This window comes from Citrus clementina, unplaced genomic scaffold, assembly GCF_000493195.1.
Source record: "Citrus clementina cultivar Clemenules unplaced genomic scaffold, Citrus_clementina_v1.0 scaffold_5, whole genome shotgun sequence".
Lineage (NCBI taxonomy): Eukaryota > Viridiplantae > Streptophyta > Magnoliopsida > Sapindales > Rutaceae > Citrus > Citrus x clementina.
Genome location: NW_006262201.1, coordinates 27,905,257 through 27,929,355, shown reverse-complemented (window position 1 = coordinate 27,929,355; position 24,099 = coordinate 27,905,257). Strand labels below are relative to the sequence as shown.

Genomic DNA, 24,099 nt, shown 5'->3' with positions numbered 1-24,099 from the left:
ATCGCCACAAAGGTTGTATTGTCGGCAAACATCTAATCACTTTAGATATTTGTATCGTTTAATTAATTAATGATCACTCTGAATTTACAGAGGTTGGCCGAATATTCCCCTAAAATTATTTAATTTTACCGAAAGAGAATTATTAGACAGATCAAGTGTGTCTACTTTTTGTGTTGTTTTGTAACAATCAATTTGGAAACTCTCCACTCAAGTTAACGTATGAGAGATCAACATACTCTTAGTGATGTTAATGGAAGAGGAATTTATAAGAGGAGAAGAGAGAGTAATTACCCTTGATCAAGAAAAGTATCATTAAGTCTAGAATATGATAGTCAATGGCAGAAAAATTAATAAGCGTGTAATCCATGATCAAAGATTTTAAATTCTTGAAATTTAGATAACCTAAAAATTAACATTGAACAAGAAATAAATCAACAATGCCACTTTGATCACATAATCGATGAACCTTAGAATATATAATCAACACCTGTTTATTTTACTATTAAAATACTATTTTTTCGGTATTATTTGAATAAGGGAATTGATTTGGAGAAACTCTCACTATAATCGATGAAAATCAAGCTATAATCAATACATATTCAATTTATTTTTAAATTAATACTTTTCCATTATTATTTCAAGAAAAAAAAATCTTACTATAATATATGTAACTTAAACTTTTTTTTTCTGAAATAAAAATGAACTTTTAAGAAGGCTTCATATATGGAGAGGCGACCAGTTCATTAATGTCAATTCTTTCAAGTTGGTAAAATTGTGCAACTTTATTTAATCAGAAGGTAATCAGAAGGTGCAACAACTTTAGATTTAACACATCTTATTCTTTGAGACTATTAAAACTTTTAAATTCTGTCCACATGCCCACCCTATAAGATCCACAAAAGTAGCAGATAAAATGGAAGAAGTATGCTAAGGGGCTGTTTGATTTTAGTTGTGGCTTACACCAAAAATGCCCCGATCAGATGTTAATTAAATAAATGTATTTTTACTCAGTTTATTATTTATTTTTACATATATATATATATATATATATTTTTTTTTTTTTTTTCTTTTTCAACGTAGAAAAGAGAATTAGGGGACAGATCAAGTGTGTCTGATTTTGCGTTGCTTTCTAGCAATCAACTTGGAAACTTTCCACTTAAGTTAACGTGTGAGAGCTGATGGAAGAGGAATTTGGAAAATGTGCCAACAAGTTCGTGACCTGGCAATGAAATATATAGAAGTTATATAATTAGAATTTGGGGGACCAAAAATCGTGACTCTAATTTTGCATATATTTGATTATTTCAACACTTGATTGGTTTTGAATGATCCAAGAATGGCCAAGTGACAATGAGACTTGGAAGTGATAGTTTGAAAAAGTGAGATCTTCAATTGATATTAGATAAATGACAGTAGATGAGGATATATTTCCAGTAAGTTTATGGTGAGAGACATATCAAACTTGAAGTAAGAAGTCATATTTTCCAAGCACCAAAGACAATTTATTGTACCCGGAACATAATTATGGTCAATAAAAGAAAAAACTCTTGCAGATGCATCAACTGATTGGGTTGAAAAAATAATTCATCCTTTAGCTAATAACAATTAATGAACGCATAAAATCTTATATCTTTTAACATAAACATTAAATATTAATTTTATTAATAGTCACAACCTTAGGCAGACATAATTTGGTCACGAAAACAATAAAGTTATCCGTTCTTAAAGACTATTAACTATAATAAGAAATTCATCAATATAATTTTTATAAGAGGAGAAGAGAGACTAAGTACCCTTCAACAAGAAAGGTACTATTAAGTTTAGAATATGATAGTCAATGGCGGAAAAATTAACATGCACGTAATTTATGACTAAATATTCTAAATTTTTGAAAAATTTAATAAGTCGTTTCAGTAACATATGGATCATCTTTCACATATTTTAGAAATCTTATCATTTTTTTCCTTTTTCATTAAATTATGTTTTGGTCCACATGGCCGAAAATTAAATTCCACGCGTTTTGCATTTAGTGGAATTCTATGTATTTTTTTATTTTACAAACTTTAGTTGGCGGAGTCAACGGGGCTAGAAATTCATTGAAGGGCCCCGAGAATCAAAGTTGCTTACTCAATTATTATTTGTAAAGTTGTAGACTTGTATGGCATCTACCGGAGTCCACACGTTGTATTGTTTTTTTACTGTCAATTTCATTGTTGGTCGTGTCCAACACGCTCAAGAATCCAATTCTGCATAAACACATAAACTTAAAGACTTAAAACAGAGTTTAAGTAATTAATAATTTAACTGGAAACAAATTAAAAAGGAGAATTTAATTATTGAATTCCACATTGTGCTATTGAAAATTTAAAAAAAAAAAATTGTCGTCACCTCAGTCAATTAGATAATCACTACAAATCAGCAGCTATGGATAGAAACTTGCAATTAGATAATATGTAGTTACGAGTTTGATTTCAAATTCCCTGTATCGGAGTTCAATAAATATTAAGCACTAAAATTAAAGCGTAACAGTTTTTTAAAGGAAAAGAGATTTATTGAGTGCACTTAGTTTTAACTCAGTTAAATATCTTGAAAATTAATAGATTGATTTACATAATGATTTTAAACCATATGTTAATTGAAGAAGATTGTCTGCAACAAAATAGTAACTGGAAGTCATCCATATTTTAACAAGATAAAACCACCAATGGCGCCAATAATAATTCACATATAGATCACTAATGCTTCCTAACATCACAATTACATAAGATGATTTAAAAGTGATATGAAAACTCTCCATATCAATTAATTTATCATCTTTTTCAGTGCTAGTTGAATCTTCCGGCACAGTTACAGGTGATAAATTACCGTCAAAAGATTCTTAAACCTGGGGGCTTGCAATAGTAGACCAGCATCTCTCAGAATGTATTTAATTTCTGAAAAAGATTCTTAAATCTGGGGGCTTGCAATAGTAGAACAACGATTTGTCATTTGATAATCTATTATTATCAACATTAGACCACGTCGTATCTGATCCTGGAAAAGTACTCGGACTGTGCATTGTTAATAAACTGTTATTATTGCCAGCCGATCCTGAGTCAATTAGGTAATCAGAATTAGTCCAGCAGTGGACATATTCAATATCGCTGCAGTAAACATCTCCATCCCCACGTGAAGGGTGATTTCCTGTGTGGGTGTGATTTCAAATTCTTCACTATCAAGATCTTATTTACCCAATTTCAATATTTGTTAACGATTATTGTATTTAGTTTTTACTCGATTAAAACTCATAATTGATCAATCAAGATCATTCAGTTAAATTTAAACACTTTCATGCTATGAAAGCATCATTGCTGATGTAACAAAATGCTTAATAATATGTTAACATCATAAAATCTACCTTGATAGGGTTCTTGCCAGTGATCATCCTATTCCTTCAAGACAAATCACAAGGCCACATTCAAGGGAGAAAACTTCCCTCTTTCAGCATATCACATCTGGTTAATTCTTCAATTTCCTGTACTTGAGAAGGGAAAAAGCATATGCATAAACAGCTTCAAATGAGGAAACTTCAACTATGGAGGCTACAGTGATGAAGAAATCGGTGGCATTTGCTTCGTGATCTTTCTTCTCGAACTCTGCAAGATTGGCAACAACTTTGTCAAACAAACACTCATCTTTCGTTTCTCGTACAACGTCAACAACTTCAGCCATCTCAGTACATCCTGTAATATTTAACGTAGCTGAAGCCTCTTTTCCTAATGAAGTTATGCTCTGACCTAATTGCCCTGACCCAATTGCCCTGACCCAATTGCCCTGACCCAATTATAATGACTGGTATGCAGTGCCATTAACTTTTCAATGTACCTTTAGCTAAAGATCAATGATGACATGTAATGTTGCATCTTGTTGATCAGTACAGGAGTGGATTTTTGCAGATTAGCACAGCACTCATAATCCGACAATGTAGCTTCAGATAATGGCTCCAAAAACTCACATCTGGCCATAATTTCAGTCGGGTACTCCAGCAATTAAGTTAGTATCCAGACTTGGTTTACCCTTAAAAAGTTCTTCAGGCAACTTAACCAGAGTACTCTCAAGGGCAGAGGGAGATGCGCTCGGGATAACCTCTTGCTTGAAAGGCAATGCTCTCGCTGTTTGCAAGCAGAATTCTATCCATTGATGGATTAATGGAAATGCACCTCTGACTCACCGTCCAATTTGTTTTGTTTCAAGTCTTGAGGCAGCAGGGATTGCCTATAAAGAGAATACGAACTTATTAGTCACATTATCATGTTTACTGATCACTAATATGAAGGAGATAACAATGTGAATATTGAAGTAGAATGGCAGGCATGGGTATACCCAAAGATCAGCCCATAAGCTAGCACCAGACTTGGGAACAACAACTGCAACATTAGACATACGTTTGACAGCAGGAAGAACATCACTACTCCACCCAACAGCAATCCATACATCTCCAATTCCAAATGCCTTCAGATAGTGTGTACTGTCAAACAGTCGAACCTATGTAAAACCCAATAAACGCAGATATTCTAATATTGTTACCGGTATCGACAAAGATATTAGCATCTAAAACAAATTATTATATAAAGATAAACAATGGGGAGGAGCATGGGCATTCCACATATTGTTAGACATCTTGAAGCCCTCATAATAGGATTGATCAAATGTTAGGTAACCTAAAAGATGCAACAACTATTTTTCATATTACATGTGCCCTTAACTCAAACTGAACAAGGTAGACAATTTCAATAACTAGAACTTATAGATGATTCTACTAGAATACTATGCACAGTAGATTTATAACATTTATAAATCAAAACCCATCATCGTTCACCAGAAAGACTCTTGAGTTGCACAAACCAATTTCTACGCCATACCAGAACTTTGTTGAACTTTCCTGGATCCACCTGATTGGACCTACTATCCCCCTTCATTACAGCTAATAACCACATAATTTAATTTTTTTGAAATTGGCATGCTAGACAAATTTGGTCAATTACAAACCTATTTCTGCCTAAAAATGCATCCATCAAAGGACACTGACTTCTTGTTGTCACTTCATTTTGTTAGTCTCTATTGCCCGCGTATTCACATCAAGGAAACGAACCAAATGGCGTCAATTTACCCACACCACATTATTATGGGTTTTCATTGTTTTGGGTTTTTGTTAATTTTATGAGACAGAATCTCACATCCCTTGCCATTTCTTCAGAAAAACCTTTATTGCATCCATCTCAGGAGAGAACACCAACATATGTATTAATATGTATGGAAAGGAAAAGAAGCAACATATGCATTCATATGTATGAAAAGGAGAAGAAAACACTAACATATGCATTCATATGTATGAAGAAGCAGACTTTTACAAACAAAATCAGTTGTCAGGTAATAACATGCAATGACCAGATATCATTTCTTTGAGAGTACCTGGTTTGCCAGTAATGCCAGATTCTGCTGAGCAGCAATCTTCCCACCAGCAACTTGCGAATCAATATCGTTTGAATTGTATGATGCTCCCATATACTTCAAAACTAAACCAATAACCTCTCAGGGAGAATTAACCATTGAAATTCGTCCTGCGAGCTCAGGCTGCCACAGATCTTTCCAGTCCTACAATCCATTTTCATTAATCATGTTATTGTGCATAGAATGCAACAAATTTCTCATTCTAGTTTCCAGTGTGAACAAATTGTGCAATGACTAGAGCATGTCAAAATATATAACAACTCTGCAGCCTAATCCTTCCTGTTCCAAGCAGGCACATGTTTAAAATGAGGAAAAAAGAGCCATCAAATGCCCCAAAAAAACCACCATTTGGCAGTTCATTTCAGAAAACAACTTCAAACAAGATCTTACAAATTGATGACCAAATAAACTTCGCCTCATCATTTCTACATGTCACAATGAACAACATTTAAACATCAATAAACAGGAACAAACCAGTTTTATTATGTTTTTGGAACATACTGATAGTCTCACTAAGATGATGAGGAACTGTAAATCACTTGACTAAAGATGTTACTTTTTATTGTTAGAGCTTGGTCAGTATTTATTTGTGTGGGTGAAATTTTTATTTTAATTATTAGAAGCAGATATCCAGTGGGGATTAAATAAAGGTTGAGAGATATCTCGGTATAAAAAAGGGAAAAAAGAATGAAGATCCCCTGTCCTTATTCATTTAAATTTGGACCATTTTTGAGACAAAACTTGACTACATAATAATAAACTACTGAACTGTTTTCTCCCCATATTCTTTATTTTGAGATACCTTCTCCAAGGTAACCCACGTATCAAAGCATACTTCATACATTGGAAAAATTCTCCATCATTACAAATGATAATTTGAATTGTGAGACATGAGACACACTGTGTATTTGTTTTACCAAACTCAAGTTAATTGGCTACGCTAAACGACATTGACAATGTTCAGTGACAATATTCAGATCAAGATTCTGTAACGTTTTCCGTCAAACTGAAAATATGAAAAAATAATGATCAACCTACAAAAGGGGTTAGTAGTTAGACCAATTGCTCAATCTTAGGCAAGAAAAATTTAGTGCTACCGACCGTCTGTCCCATTTTGAAGTGCTCATGTCGCATTGCGACGTCAGTTAGCATGTTTCAGTGGCATTGACCAAATTTATTAATTGCATCAAGCAGGAGGTTAACTGCACTGTACTAGGATCCTGGATGATATCTACCATGTGGCCTCAGAAATCGGAAGATACTTCCACCTTCATAACTTCCTAGACATTTTAAAGGATATTTTAATTGGCAGTCAGTAGCTTCTCATGGTTATAGTATCTTGAGTTCTAATATTAACCCTGACTTATGAGCTAGCATACCCAGGGAGACAATATTTAATTTTTCTAGTTCACATCCTAGCAACTCACTTATTAAGTGCCATCACTACATGCTACAGTGGCATAGCTTGTCATTGCTCTGAGTGTACATTTGACTACAACGACAAAGTTTAATGAGCCATTTGTAGAAGATAATATCATTGAGTTTATAGACTGTCTCAGGGATACAATTATTACCCATCAATAAGATGCTTCTAAAGATATTATCATAAAAATATTGAAGAGAAAGGCAGTCTTGATTTTGTTTGATCTAAAACTAAATGATTTTAAAGACAATTATTACCTCAATCAGAGCCAAATTATGCTTTCGAAATTTACTTTTCTGGTAGGCTATCACCATTGTGCCCCACCTGTATGGTGCCGCCCATATTTCACATCGAGGATCAATTTCTCCTGCATCATTCCTGCGTAGATATACCTGAGACTTCGTTAGTGCAAATAAAAGCAAATAAACAAATAAATAAAACGACTAAAAAGGGTAATACAGATAGAGAACAAATTACATTACCAAATTTCAATGTAAGACAATAAAAATTATCGGGTCAAAGATAAAGATGTTACCTTCCATTTGTGACTTAAGCATTTGAACCAATCTTGGTCTTCAGCTCCAGCCGTTGGCTCAATCAATCTCTCTTTAATGGCAAAACTAAGCCATGAATCACCAACACTAACCAAATCAGCAGCCATATAAGAAGCTGAATTAGCCTTGACTTTGTTAAAGGGCACAGATAAATTGTTAAAGATCCCACCAATGCTAGCACACAAATTCATCTGAAACTTCAATCACTTTCCTTGACTTCGCATAAAATCCTTAACCCAAGATTGAGGCACTGAATTCTGAAGAGAAACAACTCTCAAAGGCACGGTCAATGAGTACGTTTTCGATTTCCAATTCTCAAATTCTTGTTTCAATTTCTCATCCTCTTTTTGTTCTCTGTCTTGATAAGGCAATTGGTCTTGTCGGTTGACAGCTGGAGTGAGAGGGAGCTTCGTGGGACCAGCCGAGCATATACGGGCTCCGAATCTGAGAAAGAGTAGGATGGAAGCAGAAGCGAGTTGAAGAGGGAGCTTGTAATGGAGACAGAGGTTGTCGGTCATTGTGAGCCGTTGATCAATGTGGGACCGGGATAATCTGATGGCCTTAATTGAGCACTGTTTATCGGAGACACGGAGACGGGGCGTAGGGTATGATAGTCGAGAAGGGGAATCTGAACAGTTAAGGTCTGGCAAATACTGTTTATAGATAAAAATTGTATAAGATAAAAATTGTGGGGGAAGCAGAGGCATTCTACATGTTGTTAGACATCTTAAAGCCCTCCCTATAGGATTGATCAAATATTAGCTAACCTACAATATTCGACAACAATTTTTCATATTACATGCGTCCTTAACTCAAACTGGACAAATAGACAATTTCAATAACTTGAATTTATAGATGATTCTACTAGAATACTATGCATGGCAGATTTATAACATTTTTAAATGAAAACTCGTCATTGTTCATCTGAAAGACTCAAGTTGCACAAACCAATTTCACTACACCAAACCAGAACTTTGTTGAACTTTCTTGGATCGATCTGATTGCACCTACAATCCCCCTTCATTACAGCTCATAACCACATAATTTAATTTTTTGATATTGGCATGCCAGACAAATTTATTCAGTTACAAACCTATTTTTGCTTAAAAATGCATTCATCAAATGACAATGACTTGTTATTATCACTCCATTTTTTTAGTCTCTATTGCTTGCTAATTCACGTTCAGGAAACAAGCCAAATGTCGCCAATTCATCCACATAATATGGGTTTTCACTGTTTTGGGTTTTTGTTAATTTAATGAGATAGAATCTCACATTCCTTGCCATTTCTTCAACTAAATTTAGAAGAAAAAGCCTTTATTGCATCCATCTCAGAAAAGAACACCAACATATGCATTCATATTTATGGAAAGGAGAACACAACACTAACATATGCATTCATAGGTATGAAAAGGCACACTTTACAAACAAAATCAGCCGTCACCCAATAATATGCATTGACCAGATATCGTTTCTTTAAGAGTACCTGGTTTCCCAGTAATGCCAGATTCTGCTGAACAGCAATCCTCCCAATGTCGTTTGAATTGTATGATACTCCCATATACTTCAAAACTGTACCAATAACCTCTCTAGGAGAATTAACCATTGAAATCCTTCCTGCAAGCTTGGGCTGCCACAGATCTTTCCAGTCCTTAAACCCGTTTTCATTAATCATGTTATGGTGCATAGAATGCAGATCTCTCAAAAAGCATCAACAAATATCTCATTCTAATTTCCAATTTGAACATATTGTGTAATGACCAGAGCATATCAACATATATAACAACTCTGAAGCCTATTCCTTCCCATTTCAAGCAGACACATGCTTAAAATGAGGAGAAAAGAGCCATCAAATGCACCCAAGAAAAAAAAAAAAACTACCATTTTGCAGTTCATTTCAGAAAACAACTTCAAACAAGATCTCACTAATTGATGACCAAAGAAACTTCACGTCATCATTTCTACATTGCACAATGAACAACATTCAAACATCAATAAACAGGATCTAACAAGATTTATTATGTTTTTGGATCATACTGATAGACTCACACGAAGATGATAAGGAACTGTAAATTACTTCACTAAAGACGTTACTTTTTCTTGTGAAAGCTTGGTCAACATTTATTTGAGTGGATGAAATTTTTATTTTAGTTATTAGAAGGAGATCTCCAGCGGGCAACATATAAAGGTTGAGAGATATCCCGGTATAAAAAGGAAAAGAGGAATGACGATTCCCTGTCCTTATTCACATAAATTTTGACCATGTTAGAGATACAGCTCGTCGACAGAATTATAAACTACTGGACTGTTTCTTCCCATTAACTCCCCATCTTCTTCATTTTGAGATATGTTCTCCAAGCTAACCCACATATCAAAGCTTACTTCATGCATTAGAAAAATTCTCCATCATGGTGAGACATGGGTGAGACATGAGAGACACACCGTGTGTTTGTCATATCAAAATCAAGTTAGTTGTTAGACGATATTGACACTGCTCAGTGACAAAATGCAGATCAAGATTGTGTAATTTTTTGGGTCAAAATGGACATAATTAAAACATAATAATCAACCTACAATAGGAGATAGTAGTTAAAACAATTGCTCAATCTTAGGCAAGAAGAATTCAGTGCCACTAATCGTCTATCCCATTTTAAGGTGCTCAAGTCGCAATCTGACGTCAATTAGCAAGTTTCAGTTACATTGACCAAATTTATTAATTGTTTGACATTAGCATCAAGCAGGAGGCTAACTGCACTCTATAGGATCCTGGATGATGTCTATTATATGGCCTTAGAAATTGGGAGATACCTCCACCTTCATAACTCCCTAGACATTTTAATGGATATTTTAACTGGTGGTCAATAGCTTCTCATGGTTATAGTATCTCAAGCTCTAATATTAACCCTGACTTATGAGCTAGCATACCCAGGGAGAGGGAGACAATATTTAATTTTTCTAGTTCACATCCTAGCAACTCACTCATTAAGTGCCATCACTACATGCTACAGTGGCATAGCTTCTTGTTGTCCTTACTGTACATTGAACTACATCTAAGAAGTTTAATGAACCATTTGCAGAAGATAATATCATTGAGTTTATAGACTCTTTAAGGTATAGCACGATTACCCGTCAATGAGATGCTTCTAAAGATATTATCATCAAAAATATTGAAGAGAAAGGCAGTCTTGATTTTGTTTCATATAAAACTAAATGAGCTTAAAGACAATTATTACCTCAAAATCGGAGCCAAATTATGCTTTCGAAACTTACTTTTCTTGTAAGCTATCACCACTGTGCCCCACCGATGTGATGCCGCCCATATTTTATCTCGGGGATCAATTTCCCCTGCATCATTCCTGCTTAGATATACCTGAGACTTCGTAAGTGCAAATAAAAGCAAACAAACAAATAATTGAAATGACTACAAAGGGAACACAGATGGAGAACAAATTACATTACCAAACTTCAATTCTCAAGAAAAGTAATTGCCCTCAAAGGCACGGTCAATGCGTACGTTTTCGATTTCCAATTCTCAAATTCTTGTTTCAATTTCTCATCCTCTTCTTGTTCTGTGCCTTGATTAAGCAATTGGTCTTGTTGGGTGACAATTGGAGTGAGAGGGAGCTGTGCGGGACCGACCGACCAAATACGGACTCCGAATCCAAGAAATGGAGCAAATACAGCGGAAGCAGAAGCCAGTTGAAGAGGAAACCTGAAATGGAGATGGAGAGGCTGTCGGTCATTGTGAGCAGTTGGATTGATGTGGGTCCACTATAATCTGATGGCCTGAATTGACTACTTGTCTTTAGTGTGGACACGGGATATAATGTTAGGGTATGACAGGCGAGAAAGGGAATAAGAAGGGTTTAGCGTTGGTACAAGTAACGATAATGATGATATCGCCATAACCATTCAGAGAATAGGGGCGACCAAGTGCAGGTTAAATGAATTTTACAAAATTAAAATAATCTGCAAATGAGTTGATATGTCGATGCGGCACTCCTTATATAGGTGGTAAAATGGTAAATAACAAATTTTATAAAATGGACCGTCAAATTTGCTTGTGTTAGTAACTTCTATCACCTATCACCTATGGTTTCAAACAATTTTGTTTCGTAACTAGGAATTAGAATTTTAGGAGAGATTAAAAGTTAATTTACATTGTTCACTTTTTTTACTTAAAAAAAAAATATTTGACCACTAACAAAATACTATTATAACAACAATGATAGTACAATAAAATAAATGGTATTGTCTTTTTACGTGCTATGATAATGTTGTAGCATGACCAGTGCCCTATTTCTTATCTTGATAGTGTTCAAATATCAGTGCTAAAAAAAAAAAAAAATTTACAAACTTTATAAATACAAATTTGATTTTAACTAGAGTATGTGATTTAAAAAATATAAAAATTATTTTATCTATGTCAAAATCTACTTTTAAAAAGATCAAAGTTTTAGAATACCCTTATTTATTTATTTATTTTTGTTTCATTCTTTTCCTTAACATAACTTTAAAATAATATGTTAGTTATAGTAATTTAATAATTTATTTCTTAAAAGTTCTACACTCTACTAATAAAAAATATAAGTTAAGCCTTAAATGTATTATATTACTCTAATATCTTTATCAACATATAATTAGACAAAATTCATTAATGAAATAAGTGGTGAGTGAATGTTTAGACAGTGAAATATTCCAAGCGGCAAATTTTAGACACCGATGTTTCCTTATATTGCCTTGTTCTTAGAACAAAGTAGAGGGCTGAAGTTAAAAATATTTACTTTCTACTAGAGACAAGTAGTCAATAGTTCTGTTGGCACATAACTTTGCGATTAACATTTCTTACTTTCAGTATATATATTTCAGGATGATCGCTGTCTTTTCTAAGGGCTTGTAATAGTATTTAGTTGCCCTGATTTCCAATCTTAGTGTTTTATGGCTGTTATCTACCTCTTTCTATTACATTTTGTAAGTTTCAATGCTAAATTCAATAGTTGGCCTTATGAAGAATGCACGCACCACAACATTTACTTCAAGTAGTAAACTTGCAGTGCACTGATGAACTATGAACTATTGATAATAAAGCTCAACATAGGCTAACAAGTGCTTGTAAAATTGCTTTATGGTACATTTTTTGAACTATATAAACTAATCTATGATTATTAATGGGCTCTTGATCCAAGCCCATTATTTAGATATACATATGTATAATGTTAGCATCAATATGTTATGAGACATCCCAAAATAGCTAATCATAGATCTTTATCCTTTTTCTTAATTTGCCTTCCTCTACTCTTGCACTAAACTCAAAAAATCCAATGCACCTAAAAGCAACATGAAAAATCTTATAGATAATTCATGACCAGTTCGAACATAGTAGCAATTATGGGAAAAAAAATTAAAATCAAAGATGCATATAAAATAATCAAGCTGCTAATAAATAATATGGGGGTGAAATATTTATACTATACCTTCACTTATTAGGAAGTTTATTTTGCTATTGGATGAGATCAAGCTCTCTGCAGATCCTATTGGCAAAAGAAAATCACACACGTGGTGATGAGACCGCCGTTAGGCTATAATTTAAAAATTGCATAATCGGGGATTGAAATAATTAACACAACAAAGTTCAAGCACATATCGACTATAAAAAAAGTCAGCTTCCCTAAGGCCAAGAACATGGGTTAAAATCAAATGGTCTTTTTAATTTAAAAAATTAAAAAAAAAGTTGATGTCCGCTAGGTAATACAAATAAAGTGTGACACTAATAGGCATCAATTTTATGAAAGAAAATAATGCGGTTTGATAAACTCTAATTAATGATATTATTATCAAATAACAAAATTTTCTAGTGTTTGGAAGTCATGAAGAAATAAATTTGGTTAGTTCTTGATAGTTGCTGATCAAATAATTGGGGATTATGAATTTAAATCTACACAAAATTTCAGATTTGAGAGCTTAGATGATCTGTTAAAATGTCTACCTCCAATTTATATTTAGTATTTTAACTTGAACAAATAGATATAATTCAAATAAATAACAAATAAAAATATCTTATTTACCCTTACTTGCTATCCCATCAAATGTTATCAAGCTTCATTAAATATATTCTTCTCAACTCTCAAAATCTTTGTACATGTAAGACAATAGAAAAATGTCAATTTTAAAAAATAAAATAATAATATAAATTTTAACTCTAGAATTTTTATTGTTTAGAAAGCCATATTTATTTATTCAATTATTTATTTTTTAATTATTTTTATTTTATATTATTATCGAATAATATATAATATGGTGTAAAATTAACTAACTACATTCTAACTTATTTATTTATTAGTAAGTAGTCATGCAACATTTATAAGTTTTATTTTTTAACATTTTATGAATTTAATTATTGATTTTGCCACATCTGTAACTTTCGCTTACCTTGAATAGTGGTCACAGTAAAACTAAAATTAGACTAACAAACTGTGAGTTTAATTAAGTTGCTTGATCACAAAATAACTAATCAAAATCCATTGGTGAAGGAGGTTGAATCAGAATTTGTCTGAGTCACGGTGAGACACTCCAATCATAAAATTGAGTTGATGGTAATCTTGAACTCGCACAATTTTCATCTTCATCTTCATCTTTGATCACTGGAAGTAGTAATGACGATATGCCCAAGAACAATGACTTATCATTTAAACTTTTAATTTTAGTCCGCTTCATCACTGATGAATCAAACTTGAAAACCATATACCTAAACGGCATCACGTCAAATTGTGCTATTAATGGATTGTTGTCACCTGAGTCAATTAGGTAATCGGTAACCAATTTTTCATCATCATGTCGAGGGTATGAAGTATTTCCCACTGTTTTCAGGGCAATGTTGAAAGCACCGATCATAGCATAATTACGCAACACACAGTAGACAACTCCTTTCTTAATATTCTACCCCAACAAGAATATGCTTATTTAAGTACTTTCTATGGGCTTTCTGTTCAAATTCTTCAATATCAAACGATCTTCATCTTCCACTTGATGACATCATGAGGTATAACCCAAGAACAATGATTTGTTGTTTAATAAATCACTTTCCACTTGAGACCACTTCATCCCCAGTGGATCAAACCTGTAAACAGTATACGCTTACATCTCCCTCTCCGAAATCTTCTTCGTTTGTGATATTACTATTAATAAATTGTTGTTGTTGTTACCTGATCCTGAGTCAATTAGGTAATCATACATTAACCGGTTCTTTGCATCATCGAATGGAGGATATCGAAGTATTTTCCTGTGTTTCAGGGCAGCCTCAAGAGCACCGATCATAGCATAAGGAAAAGAACACTAGACAACTCCTTGATGGCATTAACTTCCCGTTCAGTCTTCTTGATCTTTGCCGAGGCAATTGGTAGCAGCAACTGTAACTGTTCAATGCATAGACTATGATCCCGTCTTTTGATGTAGCATCCCCGTGATTGATGCATTGTGTTTTTGAATTCACTTGCATAATCTGCCACCTGAAGGAGTAACAACGTCGTAAAACTCAAGAACAAGGATTTGTTATTTAAACTTTCCACTTCAATCCACTTCATCTCTTAATGGATCAAATTCACTTGAAAACAATATGCCTCTCCGAAATCATCTCATATTGAGCTATGGTCACATTGTTTTCTCATGATTCAATTAATTCACCTTACAAATAGGAATATTTGTAAACCACCTAGCTAGTTCACCCCCTAATCTCTAAATTTGTATTTTTGCTACTTGATTATTTAGTTTGAAAAACCAAACCAAACGTAAAGTATAAGAAGAATAAAACAACATCCTTTGGTCAACAAAAGTCTAATGTCATGCTCTGTTCTAGCTTCTTAAAAAATTCTCTACTATTTTTCTTAAAAAAAAAAAATTCTCTACTATTACCTTACCCGACAATACAATCCAAGTAGCTGTCAGCCACACCGCACACTTCCACAATCATCTTCTCCTTTCAAACTTATAATTTTCTTTTTTCTTTTTTCTTTTTTTATTTTCTGGAAAGAGCTGGCTTTCCTTGATTTTCGCTTTTTTTCAAAAATTATTCATGCCTTTTTATTTTTCCCGATCACACTTTTTTTTTCCACCTCCATGAGCTGAGCCGTCGTCGCTTTTTGAAAGAAACAGTATGGAAGCTATCAAGAAACAGGCAATCAAGCTCCGAGAACAAGTCGCCAAGCAGCAGCAAGTCCGTTTCTTTTCTTTTTTAAAAAATTATATTTAGACTTTTAGTTAGTGAAATTTCTCGATTTTATTTATTTTTCATTAGTTTTTTATGATTTGTACAGGCAGTATTGAAGCATCTGCTCCATCTTGGTATTGAAAATGTTGCGGTTGATGAATCTGAAATTGAGTGTCACCAACAACTTCAAAATCTATACAATTCCACCAGGGCAGCTAAGGCACCATCCTCCTTTAGCTTAATGTATGTTGAACAATTATGATGGTTTCTATGGTTTTATCTGAACAATAATTTGGAATATTGTCAGAGGAATGTTGTCCGTGGCGTTGAAGTGTTTGTTGCAGTAAGCTTGAAACAAATGGAAATAGGTTGTTCGTTTGCTCTTGCTCTCGTTATAATATTTGATTTTTTTTTTAATTTTCTTGACTAGTTCTTGTGTACAATATTTTTGTATTCAAATATTGTAGCGAGAAAGTTGGCCGAAGATTGTTGCAAGTATGGAGTGGAGAATCAAAGTGACAATTCTTGCGTTGCAAGAGCTGCTCTTCAATTTGGCACTTCACATGATTTGATGGAAAATGAGAGGGAAACTTTGCTTGGGATTCTTCGTGATCAGGTTAGTTCATCCCTAACTAGAAAATAATTCAAATATAGAAAATTCTATGTAAATTGCTACGGAAACTATTATCTTCTCATAAGGAAACTTAGTTCTAAGATATTGAATAAAAGAATCCATTTTAAAGTTTCAACTCTGAAATATTTAATGTTTTATATTAAAATCATTGCTAGTGACATCCATGACTTAATAATTTTATTGGTTCAAATGTTGAAGAGACCTTGTGACTTCTTACATCACTAGCAAAGACTAGCGTGTGACAAGTTATTGGCCGTGAGTTCTCTCAATTGACTCCGAGCATTTTCAATAAAGACACTTGCATCTATAGTGAAATCAAATCCATGAGACTGAAGGATGCATGTGGAAGTCTTACAGCCCTAATTTAGATATTTTCATAGGTTTATTTCTATTTTAACCTTAAATACAGAAGAGAAGAACACTAACCTAATATGAATCATCCTAAGACCCAAAATTGCATAAATTATCCTTATATATATATCCTTGAAGTAGGCCCAAATTCCATGATTATGTTGGAGGAACTTTTTAATTGAGGTTTCGCTCTTTCTTTTCATTTTTCTAACTATGTTACAGGTTTTTGGACATGTAGGTATCTGAGCCACTACGGGCGTTAATCAACGGAGCACCTTTGGAAGATGCTCGACACCTGACTCATCGTTATGACAAACTTCGACATGAAGTTGAAGCCCAGGTAAGCTTTGAGGTAACATATGCATGCATAAGGCAAGATGAGAATTATATTAGATTTATATTGAATATTTTCACCAGGCAGCTGAAGTATTTAGGCACCGATCAAAGATTAGGGAATCTGATATATCAGCAGAGAGTGCTGTGAAGCTTCGAAATGCAGAAGCAAGATTGACCGAGCTTAAATCTACAATAATGGCTCTTGGTAGAGAAGCAACAGCTGCCATGCTGTCAGTTGAATCACAGCAGCAACAGATGACATATCAAATACTTTTTGCTATGGTATATACGTTAATACTTTCTTGTGTGTGCCTATGCATGTGTTGACATTCTGCCTCTTATCTTCATGTTATTGTCAACTTTTAGTACTATCATACTGATTTTTGTTGTCTTGTAATAACATGATGCATGTCCAGCAAAAGTCGAGTCACATGTTATTTTTTATTTAAGCCAAAGTTGCATTTGTCCTTTTTCCGGCCACTTCATGATTGCATGTTGGTCCAAGTGTCATTTGTTTGAGCTGCTACTTTGGCTTAATTAAAAGACTACACGTGGTTTGTCTTTCGTTGGATGCATCATATTTTAACACACTTCCTTATGCATATTCCAATCAAGTCTCGTAGAAGCTAAAATCTTCATGCCCAAAGTTGATCTACGTAGCTTTTAAATAAATTAAAATATGCAAATGCTAAAATATAGGAAATCTTAACATTGTAATTAGAAACTTTTTAATATGTCCTCTATTTTAATGCTTGCATAATTTATTGAATAATTTTTCAATGCTTTTAACATTTCAATAGCAGAAACTGACATGTCTATAGAAAACAATTCACAAATTAAACTTAATTTTTGATGCAAGATGGCCTGTTATTATTCTATTATGATTTTATTTGAATTTTAATAGCTGATTTAGCTGTTGCTTGAAAGTCAAACAGTTGCTCGCTTAGTTTTACTGCAACCCGAATAAATCAGGGGAGTGATTAAATCTCATCCTGCAAATGTAATATGTTTACATCCCTTGATCAATACAAGGACCAGCACTTTGGTTTGAGAGGCTTTCTTCTGCTTCTAAAAGCCTATCTTTCCAACAATGTTGAATTAAGTCAACACTTGTTCGAAATGTTACAATAACGAAATAACGAATGGTAGTTCTAAACAATATGATTGGGGTTTGTTATGTCTTAATTTGTGCTTCTTGTCAAGATTTATGTCAAGTGTATTTCTTTCTTTGCTTTCTCCTTCAGCTAGTGGTTTTATTGTTGTTTTCCTGGTCTCGGGCCTTTGCAGGTAGATGCTGAGAAAACATAGCATCAACACGTTATTGCTATTTTAGAGAAGTTGTATGCGGAGGTTTGGGACTATGCATTTTAACTTGCTTGTCTGCATCTATCTATTTCTTGGAGCGTTCTCTTCTTGTTTACTGCTGATAATATTGCATTTATCATTTTCGTCTCACTTATGCAAAAGAATAATTGTGACTACTTGAATTAGATGATCGTATAGGAGCAATCAAATGAGTCCTCCTCGCAACATGTGACTTTGGAAATGGATGTAAATGCCTCGTGTGTCTATCAGAATACTGATTCAAACGGAGCTGATTTGCAAACGCATATTAATCAGAATGACGTCTACTTTATAGGGAAAGTAAGGCTTCTGCTCTCTTGCATAGGTGAAAGTCCCTCTATTGCCCTCCTCCTGAAAAATCTTAAGAAATAAGATGTGCACAAAATTGAATGTTGTCTTTTAAGATTTATTTATTTTTTTTCAAAAGAAATTTGTTGTATTTTACCATGAAAGTTGTTAATTTACTGAATTACAAACTTATCAATTAATTTGATGTTGCACAGCCTTTTGCTTAACATATTGCATTCTTATTTTAATTTTGGAGCAATAAAATTTTTTTCTACCATCTGGTCAAGTATTTGTATTATTGCACAACATCTACGGAAGTAGTGATTAGTCTTGAAAGTGGAAGATGTCTATCTGTATCCTTTCATCCCAGATAAATTGTCATATGATTGTAGGACAAATTGTAATTATTTTTTAAAATTTATTAGTTAACACCTTGAAAATTCTTTTCCCCCAAATAAAATTGCTCTAAAAGTGTCCAACTGTGGTGCTAAGGAAGTCATTCTTAGGAAACTTTGTTTAGGAGAACAGGACTTTTAAGCATGAGGTTTAGCAAACACTAATGAATTAAAAAAGAGATAGTTGTTGGATGAGTTAGATAGAATGCATGAGCTAGAAGTATCATGTGTCTCTACTATCAATATCTCAGCAACATCGAAGCTGAGTTAGGCGTGCCAAAGAAAGACAAACCACTGAAAGTTGTGTAGCCACTCACGATGTAGCAGGTGACGTAAAGTCTTGATATTGCTTATAGATACAAGACTGATAGCTCAGCATCCCTCTTTTTGAGATTTTCTCTTAAGTTAGATGGGCCTTTTTATGATTATGTCTGAATTATGATACTCCTTACTTGGTTTACCTAGAAAAACTATGTTTATATGGATGTGACTTGGGGGCAATCTATGTATTTGATGATAAATCTGGCCGAGAAAGCTTATATTGCTAGGCAGAGGAAATTGACTGACCATAAGCTCTCATGTTAAATCCATCACTCAAAAGATGTCGGACACTTGTAATCCTCATTATCTATGACTTTCTTGTGCATAGGCCATGTTTTGTGGAGAGCAGTCAAAATTTCAAATTTAAAATCTGATCCATAATTTAAATAACTACATAAAGTTATACAGAACTTATTAGACTTTGATAGCTCTTAGTAACCCAATCGTCATGATATCGTATAGTACATATTAATGTCGTAGTAAAAATGGAATTTTGTTTCTAATATATCTTTGTTGGCCATGATCATAGTGGTTACAATGAACGTTGCTGCTACTGTTGCCGCTTTTGTTATGCTTTTTTTAAGTTCTATTTATCCCATTATCTTGCAGGTTATACATCCATTTGATGCTCAAGCAAATGGAGAGCTAAGTCTTTCAATTGATGATTATGTTGTGGTTCGCCAGGTACTTTCCCCTCTAAATACCAACACATAGATTTTTCTACTCTGCTATTAACTTATCCTTCTAACAACTTATGATATGTGGAATTTAGAACTAATGCTTATACTTATTTGATGTTCAAAGCACATGGCATTTTGTTCTTAAAATTTTGATTGAAAAGCAATGAGTTAACAAATGATGGTTGGTTTTCTTTCTTCCTACCATATATTCCCTTTTACATTGAAGTGCAAATCAGAATATAGTAGGGTTGCTAGCTCAGTTCTCAACCACCCAGTTTACCCTTATAGACGTGTGAATTTATATCTTGTTATGCTTCCATAGTTATGCTGTTATTTCAGTGATCACAACTAATTCACTCCTCCTACGTAAAAGAATTAGTTTTCCCCTTAGGTCTTTGAACGGTCAACTTTTGTTTAATTCACCATTTTAGTTATAACTTCTCAAGGTGGCTCCTATTGGATGGTCGGAAGGTGAATGCAAGGGCCAAGCTGGTTGGTTTCCCTCGGCATACGTAGAAAGACAAGAAAAAGCCCCAGCTAGCAAGATATCAGAAGCAAACTCCTCACCTGAATGTGATGTGACTTCTTAATGAACTCTTGCCAAGTATCTATATGTTCTTTTTCTTGTATTATATTGCTATTTTAGTTTATAGAACGACTGCGACAATTGATAAGTGGTTTGATTGCTTCTTTTAATGAAATCTTACTAAACTCGAAGTAGTATGTGCGATCATATGCATTTTAATATTTGTATTTATCTCCAAGTTGAGAAGAATATCTGTGGTAACAATTGTGTTTCCAAATTGCCTTGAAAAAAAATACACATCATGTTGAGCAACAAATTTTTACTGTTATTTCTTCCCAGTTTTAATTTATTTTCTCCCTGACTTGAATGTTATATTAGTAGCTTGATAAGAAAGTAACTCAAATCAATCAAATTGCCTTCATGCAAGAGATTGAATTTAGAATTTCTCTGTGAAACTTTTCAATCATAATGTTATGAAATATGTGTGCATGAACTTGTTAATTTCTAGTTGCATTTGGAGTATGTATGATATAATCTGAATCACTTGTATAATGTTCTTCATCTTCCACTTGAAGGTAATGAAACTTCTAACTAGTGAAATTTTCTAGTCTTAAAATTATGAAATATGTGGGATTGACTTAGAAATTTTTGGTAACATCTAGAGAATGTATGGTATAATTTGAATTTATTAGCATAATCTTCATCTTCATTGATTTGTAAATTATGAAACTAATATATAAAAAACTAATGTTAAATCCTAATTATCTTTAGTTCTTAAAATTGTTGAGGAGCTATGAAATTCTGGTGGGTGGATTTGAGAGTTTTAGCTTTGAGAATACTGCTTAATCTCTACTTTGATGTTGTTGTGCCCCTTGTTGTGGCGAGGCATGAATCTTCTTGAATTTTTTGTTAGGCTTCAACTTTATTGGATATAGACCTTTCTTGATGAAATGTATGGGTCCATCGATTTGGTGTTAATGTTGCTAGTGAAGAAGATGATGATAGCACAATAATCGTTCTTTTTTAGAGTAAAATAGGCGATCAAGTGTATCTGTGTGTTTCATTTCTTGTGTTTAATTATAAAATTATTCTGAATATAGTTTCTAAATGAATGTTATAGAGTGAATGCTTTTAACATTGGAGATGGTTCTCTTAGTTAAGTATGCTGCACAGTATAGGGAAGCTATAAGTTACGGTGGACAGATATGGGTTTGGATCCATCCTGCTCCAAATCCAGATCTGCAAAACATGATCACTCAGTTTTTTAAGTGTAGAGACAAATGTGAAGTGCTTGGAAGTTGGAAGCTATATAATGCTAAATACTACTACAATTTTAATAAAAAAATATTTCCTAAACAAACTTGATTAGTACTTAAAGAATCGTAATTAAACTACTAATTAATTTCAATGATAAAATCTTGTTGGAATAAGATTGTCTACAACAAAATAGTAAGATGAAGTTATCCACATTTCAACAAAGTAAAACCATCTACGTCGCCAATAAGAATTTACATATAAAATAATAACAATTGCAAATATCACAATTACGTACGATGTTGTAAATGTGATAAAGAAACTGTCCATTTCAATTAAATTATCATCTCGTTCATTGCCAATTGAAGCCTCCGACATAGTTGCTGGTGATCTGCAAATGGGCAATGGCAATCCACAAAGAAAAGTATTTCCCTCATAGCTACTCTCATTGAAGGTTGCAAATTGTGCAGTCCATTCTGGAATTTCGCCTGATAAGTTATTGTATGCCACACTGAAAACCTCCAATGTCTTTAACTCCACTAGTTGATGAGGGATTTTCCCATTCAATTTGTTGTTGGAAAGATCCAAACTTTCGACATGCTTCAAGTTTGAAAATGTTGATGGGATCAATCCTATCAAGTCGTTGTGTGATAGATTCAATGTTTGAATCCTTGTCAAATTTCCAATTTGAGGAGGAATAGGACCAATTAGCTTGTTGCAAGAAAGATCAAGTCCTGATAGGAGGCTAAGCACTTTTCCTTGGTAAATGTACACAATGTTCTTTGTTGTGAACTCAAAAATTTCATGGATTTGCTTTTCTACATTTCCCTGAGGGCTTTCGATGGAAAAAAATATTTCAAATTGCTCATCAAGACTAGAACTATTGCTGTAACTTTCATAAAGTGTGGTGTTATCAAAGCAAGGAGGAATAGGACCGTGAAGATTATTATTAGAAAGATCTAACAATTGTAGTTGGTTCAATTCGCACAATTGAACTAGCACTTCACCTTCAAGATTATTATGACCTAAGATAAGGTGGCTTAACTGAGAAAGCCCATCAACCCAATCCGGAATGCTGCCATTCAAGCGATTATAGCTAAGATCTAATATCACAAGGGAAGAGCAATTAAAGAATGTACCTCTTTTTAGCTGTCCATGTAACATATTTTTTGAAAGATGAACTTGTTTGATAGAGAGAGGATGGAAACAAGATGGTAAACTTCCAGATATGTTGTTGTCTGAAATGTCCAAAATCTGAAGCAAATCAAGCTGACAAAACTCCACTGGAATAGGGCCTTCAAGATGATTATTGGGCATTATAATATATTGTAACCATGTGAGATTACCCAACCATCGTGGAATCTTACCCGAAAGACTATTATTGTTAAGATACAATCCTTCTAGTGAGGAGCATTTAGACAAACTTTGTGGGATCTCACCTATGAAGCGATTGCCCTCCAATTGTAACCATTTCAAGTTTATCAAGTTAAAATTTCTAGAGAACATGTGACCTTGTAGGTTGTTATTTGATAATGCAAGAGACTGCAAGTTGACGCAACCAACGGCCAAGTGCTCGGGGATTTCACCAGTCAAGTGATTGTTGGATAAGTCCAGAATTTGGAGGAATTTCATATTACCAAGTGAAGAGGGAATGCTACCGTCTAAAGCATTCATGGAATTGTTGAAAAGGTATAGACTTGGTAAAACATCTCCAATTTCTATTGGAATGTGGCCTCGGAAGTTGTTGTTGGATATATCCAACATTCCTAACCGCTTGTGTGAATGAATTGGCAACCGGAAAGGTCCTCCAAGAGAATCATTGACGAGAGAAAGTTGTCTCAATTTTGTGTTGTTTTCCAACAACCAAGTTGGAAATTCTCCATTCATCTTTATATGTGAGAGCTCAACAGTCTCCAGATCATGTTGATGGTAAAGGAATTTGGGGAATGTGACGCCATCTTCATAACCGGAAGACAATGAGAGACGTGATAATTGGAAGTTTGGGGCGGTCAAAGAATGTGACTGAGTTATTTCTGCATTTAGTTCGTTGTTGTCAGCATAAAAAGTCTTGAGTCTTGAATGATTGAAAAGTGGTTCAAGTGAAATTGGGATCTGGAAGTGATTGTTTGAAAGATACAGCTTTTCAATGGATGTCAAATGAATGAGGGGAGACGAGGAGATGCTTCCAGTAAGTTGATTGGAAGAAACATCTAATATTCGGAGGGATGTCAAATTTGTCATGCACCAAGGCAAGCTACCTCTTAAATCGTTAGAACCAATGTATAACTCTTGCAGATGCA

The 24,099-nt window shown here is 33.9% G+C and overlaps 1 protein-coding gene and 1 pseudogene across 4 annotated transcripts in view; one reads left to right on the top strand and one right to left on the bottom strand.

Annotated features, from left to right (window-relative positions):
- Positions 1-20,726, top strand: part of LOC18042371 (SH3 domain-containing protein 1) — a 34,311-nt gene extending 13,585 nt beyond the window's left edge. The window contains exons 2-4 of one of the 4 annotated variants that reach the window (XM_006432768.2): positions 18,483-18,635; positions 19,949-20,023; positions 20,466-20,726. In XM_006432768.2, the coding sequence (XP_006432831.1) occupies positions 18,537-18,635; positions 19,949-20,023; positions 20,466-20,609 (318 nt within the window). In that variant the 5' untranslated portion in view covers positions 18,483-18,536 and the 3' untranslated portion in view covers positions 20,610-20,726. The other 3 variants (XR_002905424.1, XR_002905425.1, XR_002905423.1) reach the window with 3 other exon arrangements.
- The window catches only part of LOC112098309, a 32,554-nt pseudogene continuing 11,697 nt past the window's right edge, over positions 3,243-24,099 (bottom strand).